Source organism: Nannobrachium achirus (assembly GCF_963921795.1).
Source record: "Nannobrachium achirus genome assembly, chromosome: 2".
NCBI classification, from domain to species: Eukaryota; Metazoa; Chordata; class Actinopteri; order Myctophiformes; family Myctophidae; genus Nannobrachium; species Nannobrachium achirus.
Genome location: NC_137811.1, coordinates 39,422,629 through 39,433,524, shown reverse-complemented (window position 1 = coordinate 39,433,524; position 10,896 = coordinate 39,422,629). Strand labels below are relative to the sequence as shown.

The following is a 10,896-nucleotide window of genomic DNA, read 5'->3' as shown; positions in this document are numbered from 1 at the left end:
GCCGTGGCTACAGGATCATCGCACTCACATCACATCGACGTCTGAATCTCATACCCTGACCCTGCTGCAGCCTCTGTTCCCATCGCTCGGGTTCCAAATCAGGGGACAAAAGTTTCACCCTCTCCCAAACCATCTTATCTTGCCTTCTCTATCTCCTTCTATCCCTTTTTGTGTGCGCACACATACGCGCGCACACGCGCGCGCACACACACACACACACACACACACACACACACACACACACACACACACACACACACACACACACACACACACACACACACACACACACACACACACACACACACACACACACACACACACACACAACCTCACATGGTAGATATTGCCCCATAGCCTTACGGCAAGAGTGCACAAGGGGCAAAGAGCAGGATTCACTGAGACGCCCTCGCCACAGGGCATCACAGCTGAGAGAATCATGCCAGGATATTGGAACCACATGTGCATTAATACCAAGTCAAGGCCGGAGCCAGTGCAGTTTTCACTAACCTGCTAATAGCCTTAATTTGTAACGTAAACAGAAGAGTCTGACACTCACTTACCTAAGGAGCCTTTAGCCGGGTGCTGCCTCCCTCCACTCCCTTCCGAGGGTATGACTGGGAGAGTGATAGCACCACAGTTAGAGCCTGCCTCGGCTGTGCTATCTGCTAAAGTCATTTTCTCTCAAAGAGGACTTAATTTCCTTTCTCAGGCGGGCCCCCGTGCATGTGGCACAGCCTGCCTGCGTAGCTGGAGTCAAATCCATTGCTGCGTGGAGATGTGTGACCCATTCATCTGCAGCACATCGACGTGGGAAAAGTCTGATACGATCAACTGAAAAGTGTATTTATATATTTCTAAAAATGTTTTTATTTATATGAATAAAAAGCTTTTGTAATGTATTTATTTTATTCGCCGTAAAATGATTCTATTGATTTAACTCCTGACAGTGTGCAAATGGATATTTGGTTACATGCGTACACTTTCAGAGTTGCAAATTGATAAATGAACATTGAGGATTTTCCTGTGCCTTTTTTTGTTCTTTTGTTTTGTTCATGTAATATAAAAAAGCTTCAATATTAGATTGCATTGATTGTACACAGTACTGGGTTGGGTGAAAGGGGAGGTTTTTCTTGCGGCTGTTGTCAAATGCTTGCTCTTACACCGGCTCTATACATGTAAAGTGTCATGAGATAACTTTTCATGTAATTTGGTGGTATATAAATAACATTGACTTGATTGACCTCAATGAGTATTCTTTAAACTTTGATCATTTTCTTATCTCATAATAAATAAATACATATAAGGTCTATACAATTTAAAAATGTCTGTGTGTCTATATCTCTCTCTCACACACACACACACACACACACACACACACACACACACACACACTGTATACCGGTATATATACAGTATTTATACAGTTATTTATTTGCATTTAGTCTTAAATCGTTCTCCTGACCTGTTCACTTTGTTAATTAGAAACTGATCACTCACACTCACCCTAAGTTGTTTCTGAAATGTCACAACAACACTGATATTGCACTAGTTTTTAAAACAAATGCAAATGCTTTTACATTTATACAGGGTTATTGATAAGAGGACTGTGAGTATGGAGCTATTAAATGGATTTTTGGCTTATTTTGAGGTTAGGGTTAGGGACGGGTGTATTGAAAGATTTGTTCATACTTGTTTTTGTTTGTGAACAGTATTGCTACAGTAAAGTTATGATGGAAAATTTGAATTTTTCATTGGAATCTCATACTTTGCAATGCACAAACAGGATGTGATATTCAGACAGCTGAATAAAGTATCATAAATAATTAATAAAATAATAAGTTAAGACTATTTGTAGTTTCCTTAAATTGTGCCTGTTTAGGCCTGTCCATACTTTGACCGAAACCAAACTTTTCGGTCAAAAGTTCTGGTTCGACTACAAAATGACGTCACTCGCAACTTCAGAAAAGCATTACACCGAATGAGTGTTCGGAAATCGCAACTCACGACCATTTCGTAGTTACTCTGGACCGGGCCTTTAACATTTGGAAGTCATTATTTTTGTGTAGCAAAAATAACATAACACATTTAAGGTATTGAAGAGAAAGTGCTCTTCGACGCACGGGATGCACAAGCTGACAGGTTTCCACTTTAAGGGGAGTGGTAAGAAGAGGGAGCCATTAGAAGTGGGTGGACGCAGCAAGTGTGCTAGGAAACTGCCACAACACAAACACTACTGAAGAGGGGTCAACATCAACAAAAGTGGGGTTACATCCCAGAGTTAACCCCTGACACCTAGCCCCCCTATCTCATGCGTGCTCACATCCCAGACCCCGTCAGCCATTTAGGGGCTGTTTTCTTAGGGGGGGGGGGGTGGAAAGAAGGCCACCGGAGGTCAGATCCAAGTCCAAAATAAATTGCCGTCTTTCCTGAGGGCTCAGCCATTTTAATAGTGCAGATTTATTGTGCTGTGCTTTTTGGAGGGCGATCATATGTATGTGGTCAGTGGCGCGTATGCAGTCTGTGACCCAGCCTCCCTCTCACATTACACCCTATTTATAACTTTCCCCCGACCGGCTCCCCTTCGTTCTGCAGTTCCTAGGAACCACCTTCTTCTCCCAGCCTCGAGCTCCAGTCCCCTACTCTTCCTGACATCCGAGAGGCTCTCCCAGCGCAGCTTACCCAGGGCTCACTGTTTATCCTGTGCAGCCTGGCAACTGGCCGCATGCTCCGGATTACCATAGGACCCACCTTTCAACACACACTTAAGTTTTTTGTGTGCTTCCAATCTCAATTTATTTTTTTATTTTTTGTACAGAGGAAAAGTATTTTGCACTAGGTGAGGAAAGAGGCAAGCATTGTGGATATCTATGTGCCTTTATTTTAATTTTTGTATCTATTTTTGTTTTATTTCTTCCTGATTGATTTACAACTTTATCCCGTTGACCTTCCCATTTCACCTTTCCTGGAGTGCCTTGTGTTTGCATGTGATGGATCACACACTCTTCGGCTGCCTGCGCAGCCCCCATGCCCCAGCGCAGGCCTTGCACCCGGCGTTCACCCAGTCTCCCCTGACTCTGCACGGACGCTCGGACCACGTCTCCTACCCCGACCTGGCTGTTTCCTCCTCCCCCGCCACATCCTCTCCGTCGCCCTGCATCATCTCTGGCTACCCCGGCGCCGATGACGGCCTGTGGACAGCCTCTGGACAGCACCATCACCCCCATCGCAGCCACCTGCCCTCCCAGCAGCATCTTCATCCGCCTCAGCACCAGGCCCCCTGGCACATTCCGCAGATGCCCTCGCCTGGCAGCACGGGCTCCCGCCACAACTTGTGCCACCCTCACCCTCACCCCCACCCCCATTCTCACTCTCACTCAGCCCAGGACAGCGGGCCCACAACCACAGATCTAGGTCCCCCGGGTGGGCCCAGCATGTGTGCCAGTGCCCCCAGCCTGGGGGGCGGCAGCACCCCCACAGGGGCCCCTTGTATTCCTGTAGACTTTGGCAGACAGACGCTGTCGCCAGTCGAGGCAGAGAAGAGGAACGGCAAGAGGAAGAGTGACAGTTCAGGTAAGTAAGGACAAAAACAGAGAGCTGGGGAGTGACTGTTTTATTTTTTGTAAAATGTGCAAAACTATGGGACGGGGCATGAGGTCAAATAAGAAAAACTGGTTGTACTTTTAAGTACAACAACAATATGTATTCGATTTAGACTACCTCAATAGAAGTTCATAAAGTTCTTCAGATTCATATTATATTCATGTGAAACCGGGAACCAAATGAGTCTATGGCAATTTCTGTTATAATCAGTATTGTATTATTTTTAATTATAAACGCTATCACTTCAACATCAACTTTTTAAGGGATCCTGAGCAGTTCACAAGAGCTACATTAGCACTTTATTCTTCATATATTGCTTTAAATCTTTCAACGGCACTACTGTAACGGCGGAGGTTTACACTGCTTTGACAGGACAACATGGCAGAATATTGCCTTAAAAGCAGTTTGTATGTGTTGGTTGACATGAACAGAAGCAATTGCACTTGGTTCACTGTACCCTGGAGCAAAATGCTATGCTACAGCTCTGTGGCAGGCACTGGTATGTTTTGTTTAAAAATCACATCTGGTTCATTTCTACACATTTCAGAGAGCAGAAAATGAGGCACACTGTAAAGAATTAATGTCACGGATAGTAAAAGACTACACCGGCGCCTAGTGTGACATTAAACACCCAGAAAGATTGGGGCTTTTCATGCTATGTGCAGTGATTTATTTAAGGATTTGTCTCACTCTTGCATTCTCAATAAATCATTATTATGCTCTATTCAAATAAGCCCCCCGGCTCCCGGAAAATAAAATGTTTAACCGTTGTATAACATAATCAAGAGTCATGCGAATGCTTATTCATTGAGATCAGTGTACTGATGAAGTTTACAGTTATAGACAACTTCAACATAATCAAGTTAAACATTTGTTGTGTAATAGTAATTTTACATTGTCCATAAATACTTCATACATTTTAATGTCACCGAAAGCGTATCCTTCTTGCATGTTACTTCAAAGTTTTCATTCAAACAGTCCTTTATTTCTTATACAAGTAGTGTACCTGGCCATCACTTCTGTATTGTGCTATACAGTATAGTACATACTGTATATTATACTATACAGTACATTATAATGTATTATTGTTATGCTATTATGTATTTTATAAAGGTATTTAATAAAGTATCGTGCTGGCATCAGGTGCCTTGACCTTGATATTTCCTAACAGGGTTGTAAAACCAAAACCATGAAAGTTCCTGTACTGTAGGCCTACAGTGCTCTATACCTACCACACTGTAAATAGAAACCAAATTTGTATTTCTGAAAATAATATTCCAATTCTACCCATCAATGATTCAACTTGATCAAAATAATGTAAAATCTTTATATATGAAATACTCTGTGTAAGGAAAATCTGCATTCAACACACCTTCCTGATAATCAGGGCAACATTTAAAAACCACATTCACCACAATAATCAATCACGGCATGACAAACTGCTATGGTTGGGGGCGAGGGGGAGATTTTGCATGGCAACACGATACGAAAATGAGTGATCGGTTTTCTGGAGAGTGTGCCTGCCGTACCGTCCGTCTGCCTGCAGAATGTAGGCTCTCGACTGCTGGGACTGAACCTGAGCTCTTTTTAAAAGCCTCGTTGTATACCGTACGTCACCTGGGCCCGGCTGTGTGTACACAGCACTTTACCACTGACTGATATTTCCTTATGCGATTAGTATTCACTCAGGATGCACACAGCCACATCAGACATCTATATGCTCTTTCATAGTCTGGTCACTCAGACGTGACTTTACAGGACCCCGGGGACATGCAAATAACATTTCACGGAGATTCATTCTTGAGTGATGGACTGTATAATGAGTCTGGGTTACATTCTTTTTATTTTGTAGAATAATTTAAGTTGGAACACCAAATATTGGGTTAGGCAGTTACTGTAACCGTGCAGGCATTTTCCACATTTCAGCTACTTTTACGGTATTTTTGTATGTGGTTGTTAGGCATTGAAAAATGAGGGAGTCAAGGCAATGGTTCATAAGTATATATCTTAAAATAATGGCCTTAATGATATAACTTGACAGAGTTTTTCCTGCACTTGAGTGCCTTCATTTCTAATTCTTACAAGTATATTTTTGTCCAAGCCTCCTGTCACGACGCATCACAGTGCTGTAGTCCATTTGATTAACAAATTAAACCCACCAACTTCTATTTCCTTTTCCCCTTTGTCAAATCGTTTGGAATGCAACCCCTGGCCCCCAAACCCCATTTCACTAATAACAATAGTTATTGCATGCTCATATGTGCCATGCCTTCTCTTAATGCTAACACCAATCATGCTGATTATTGAGACTATTTAGCTTTCTAACACAATCAGCTGTCTAAATATCATACTCCTGCTAGTTCAATAAGATAGGCCACGATTTGGTTTCACCATCTGGCTTGGAAACTCTGAAAGCCAGGCGAAACTTAGAGTTAAAACCCCCTTTAGTCAAATAAGTAGTATCTTTAAAAAAAAGGATTTAGGCTTGTTATTGTTGTTAGTGTTATTGCTTAAATGGGGTTGGCCACCTTTGGCATTTGGGTGTTTTGTTTCTGTGGAACCTGTTAAATTTCAGTAAGCCATCTGAAGACAGCATGAGTGTGTACAGGGTCCTCTTTACTGAGCTGCAATTCACATGAACCAGCTCTTTAAGGGAGTGGCCATTCTTTATAAGTTACAAGAATATTCTGTGTGGAACAATAAAAAGAAGCTTGAAGTCTTCCTTTGTTGAAGCAGACACTTCTTTTGGACAGCAATAAAACAGAGTGAGCAGAAATGGATGAGTCATTCAGTAGGCCTATATTCAGACACATTTTCTAAAAGCAATTTTGGAATAGATACATCAGTACAATTAATGCCATCTTCCTTGTATACGATATTACATTTCCATTGTTATTTTATGTTGAGGATTTTTATGTATTTGTTGCTTCAATGCATGAATTAAAATAGGAGAATTGACCAAATCTTCAAGAGGGTCCCTAACTCCCTATACAGTAAGCTAAGCTGACCTAAGCTATGCTCTGTTCATTTGGGAACCCTAAATGAAATATCCTGTCTGAGCGCATGTATTTTTCTCCTATTATTCCTCCTTTTTAGTGGAGAGATGAAAGTTACAGAGGAGCCCTAATTGCTGTGGTGTAGTGGCTGTGTCGTAAAAGCCTGCCACTCGTTTTAAACTCTCAGGCGGCTGGTCTCGAGCAGCTGGCTGTGTTATTCTTTTATCCCTCTTACACAATGTCTGTGTTTACCAGAGAGAGAGTAAATACATCTGAGTGCCTGTTTCAATCGGCCCATGCTCCGGGCCAGAGCGCTGTTTGGACCGCTCCGCTGAAATTACAGGGATAGACAGTGTGAGGTCAAGGGGGAAGCTGGACACTGGCTGTGGGTCAAGCAATAGGCCGCTTAATTTCAAGGGTTCTCTGTTTGGGGATTCCTGCAGTAGCTTATAGGCATCGCTGCATCGTTCGGCCTTGATTCTAGCTACTCAAAATCCACAACAAATACTCAAAATCCACAACAAATATAACTTTTGACCAGATGTTTTTTCCCCACTGCAAGAAACTATATATAAATATATCGTCACTGTCCGGCACAAACCTTGTATTTTGGTAAATTAAAGCCCTGCCTCATCATACAAAAGTGTCGCACAAAATTTGTGAAAATAGCAGATCTACAAGCACACAAACGCCTCACGATGCGAGGCGTTGTGTGCTTGCAGGTCGGCTATCTTCACTATTTTAAATAGTTTTTAAAAGAATAGTATATTCTTTTTTTCTGAGCCTCACTCCAAAAAAGTGATTGAGTTTAGTGATTTATTTCACTAAACAAAGTAGACATGGACATTTATAATGAGAGATTTTACGTAAGGAAAAGAATCGTGTTTCTCGTGACGTGACTCTGGGTCTGACACAGCTTGTGAAACTGGCTCTGAACTCATAGGCCTATTTACAGTTTGGCCTTAAACAGGCCTGCTGGATTAACACACACTACAGAACATGGCCGCAGATGAATTAGCATGCAATCACGACTGCCTTCAAATACAATGTGCAACTGAAGCATGTCCAACAGTGAAACCACAAGGCTTCACTCACAATAGGAACGCTTTGGAAACCAAATGAACGATACATGTTTTCTTGGGAAAGATCGTGGAAAACCAAAAACAACATGTATTTTTCTGAAGTGAGAATGATGTGTTCTTATTTTTACTCATTTTCTTGTGTATACTTTGTTTCACTTAAGAATACACTGCAGTACAAAGGACCATTTTCCTTTTCATCTGTACAAGTTTTATGCTTTATTCTTAGCACTTTCATTCATTCATTTCCTTCAGCATGCTATATAAAATTAGTTGTAATTGTTAGCATGATGAGTTATGGACCCATAATGTTTTTAGAGACATTTGCCTTCAACTTATTGAAATGAGCAATGCTGTCACTTGTGTTGCTGTTTTCAATACCTGCTAAGCCAAATCGGGCCAAAAGAAAGAAAACTTTGCGAATTGTAGTGAGTTGGTCGGCTTGTTCACCATAATAAGGAGACGCTTATAAATATTGAAGTAAATAAACGGAGGAAACATATTTTACACATCCTGCAGAGCCGTTTTGTTCCATATTAAAATGTTGGGGGTAGCAGCAGATTCCATTAAGACTAAGACAAATTAACTCCATGTTGGAAAATATATGAGCCAGCCTATTGTGAGAGTGCAGCTGCCAGAGTCAGACACACGTGTAGCCGCCTATGGGTCCTTCCAGCCGCTTAATATACGCCTGAACAATAAAGTCTGATTGGAGCTTTCCATTGTTTCTCTTACCTGATGTTTTCCCGTCCTCTGCTTGACTTGCACCTGCCACACTACACTCATTTAATCATTATTTTCTTTGCATATAAATCTCCCCTGACTGGAAAAGAAATGTGTGGTGTTTGATTTCAGAGTCCCAGGACGGGAATTACAAATCAGATGTGAGCAAACCCAGGAAGGAGAGGACGGCCTTCACCAAGGAGCAGATCCGAGAGCTGGAGGCAGAGTTTGCCCACCACAATTATCTGACCCGGCTAAGGCGCTACGAGATAGCCGTCAACCTCGACCTTACCGAGCGACAGGTACGTTCCTAGCCATTGCTCCTACTTTTCCATTGGGTTCACACATCATCAGGCCCCTATTAGCACATTAATGCCATGTTATGAAAACAGAGGGTGGCTCAAGACGAAGAAGAGGCTGTTCAGCCTGCTACTGTTTTTGTAACTTTGGTGCATGTGCTATTATGCACCAGCTATGTCTGAGTGAAGGGACTATTATATTCCAGTTGTTCCTCTCTATTCTTTCAAGCATGGCCACGGTGAAGTCAGAGAGAGGTTGAAGGAAATGCTGTCTAGCAAGTCACTTCCTCTCCTCTCTGGTGCTGCTTGTCGACATTAGTCTCAATGTGGGAAGCAGGCAAAGACATGCAGTATAAATAATACAAGACGGATTGTGCAGAAAGGAAACACCCTACAGCACGTTGTCCTGACACCCTTTTGGTTTTTCAAGTCATACTTAGTTGACACTTTGCCATGCAGTGATAGTTTATAGTGAGATTGAGATCCACTTTATGGATTCAACATAAAGAAAATACTGGAGTTAAAGAGTAACAGTAGCATTGGATTTCAGTTGTTACTTCAGTAACTCAATAACTGTTTTCCCCTGGGACCTGGAGAGTTTTGACTTCTAATTTGTTTTAACTCTGAGGTTGAATTATGTTTGTCAAGGCCCCATGCAATCGGAGTATCTCATTTCACACTGAAATCAATAGAAGTAACACTTACGCAACCAGTTAAGTAGATGTTATGAAGAACCAAACAGATCGAATTAGCTAATGAACCTAGATGAACCTTCAGGCTCTAATACAAGTCTCAACTTACGGAACTCAAATAGACCACTATTCTTCGTCTCAAATTCAGTCACTATAATAATTACTCACAGGAATTATCACTGTACAATTTGCCTCAAAATGTATGCCATAATTCCAACATTTACATTCTGTTTGAAGTATTAACATTCCTGCTGATAGCATAAATAGACATAATACACAAATTGGCTCAGTGAAATCTCCTTCAATGCTTTTACAAAGTCAAATCTAGAGTGTTAACTGGATTTTACTGTATACTGTGCACTGAATACATGGGAGTGAGAAGGCAATGCTTGCAGATGTATTTTAAGGTTAGTCTACTTGGCGTAGTGATATTTGGGGACCTGGGTGGCCATGTTTTGGACCTCATTCCTCAACCAGCAAGTGACAAATGACAGTGATATATCTCCACTGACAACAAACGTCTCCTGTACTGTACTGTAATGCAGTAGGAGCCACCTGTGTCCGGACTGGAGATGGTCAAAGGTTAAGTTCAGACACAGGAGTTGAGCTTATGCAAGTGTCTTTTGCACCTGTCACCAGGACCTAGAGGGTCATAGGTTATCTTTCGGGATAAGGGCTTTACCAGTGGCTGTGGAAACGTGCCGTTGCTCAAGTTCCCCTCTGTCCTCCAACCCTTAAAAAAGCCCCCACCACCATGTCATAAAGACAAGATGATACCCAGCATGGCGCATGGCGCTGATGTTTAAGACAAACGTTTGTGCTGTCAACTGACTTCCTGACCATGTGACCTATGGGGCCCCTCGGAATGACATTCCCCCAAAATAAACCCACACGACATGAGGGGAGTGAGCGAGTCCCCTCCCTCAAGCGCAGTGTCGACACTCGGTGAAGCACGGCCTCGCTACGTGTAAACCGTTTTAAGCAACAGCCTAATCATCAATCTGAGAGACGTAAATACAGTTTAAGTTGTCGAGTCAGGAAAAAAAGAGGTGGATGCCAAACAGCAGGTGGAACATCACATCAACACATAATTGCTGCTGTAGAAATAGCTGCCAAACATTTACAGTAGCTAGCTAGACATCGAGCGTTAAGGTTCCTGTTTACTCAATATTTGGGTTATACTTGGGTTTGTCCGAATATCGAAAGATGTGAAAAGCCATTGTGTCTTACTTTCCCGTTCAGACCTGTTTGACCACTTGGTTTATGTCCATTTGACCCCCTATAGGTCAAGGTGTGGTTTCAGAACAGGAGGATGAAGTGGAAGCGAGTGAAAGGAGGCCAGCAGGGGGCAGTAGCACGAGAGAAGGAACTGGTGAATGTGAAAAAGGGAACATTGCTGCCGTCCGAGTTCTCTGGCATCTCGGCCCTTCACCACTCTACAGACTCCTTAGCCAATGAGGACAGTCACGACAGCGACCAGAGTTCTGAGCATGCTCACTTATAA

The 10,896-nt window shown here is 42.4% G+C and overlaps 1 protein-coding gene across 1 annotated transcript; it reads left to right on the top strand.

Moving 5' to 3' along the window:
* Nucleotides 1-2,990: 2,990 nt before the first annotated feature.
* Nucleotides 2,991-10,896, top strand: meox2a (mesenchyme homeobox 2a; the record flags this gene model as incomplete). The annotated part of the gene is made up of 3 exons (XM_080747568.1): nt 2,991-3,573; nt 8,534-8,703; nt 10,678-10,896. The coding sequence occupies 3 exons, from the start codon at nt 2,991-2,993 to the stop codon at nt 10,894-10,896; spliced, it is 972 nt and encodes a 323-aa protein (XP_080603694.1).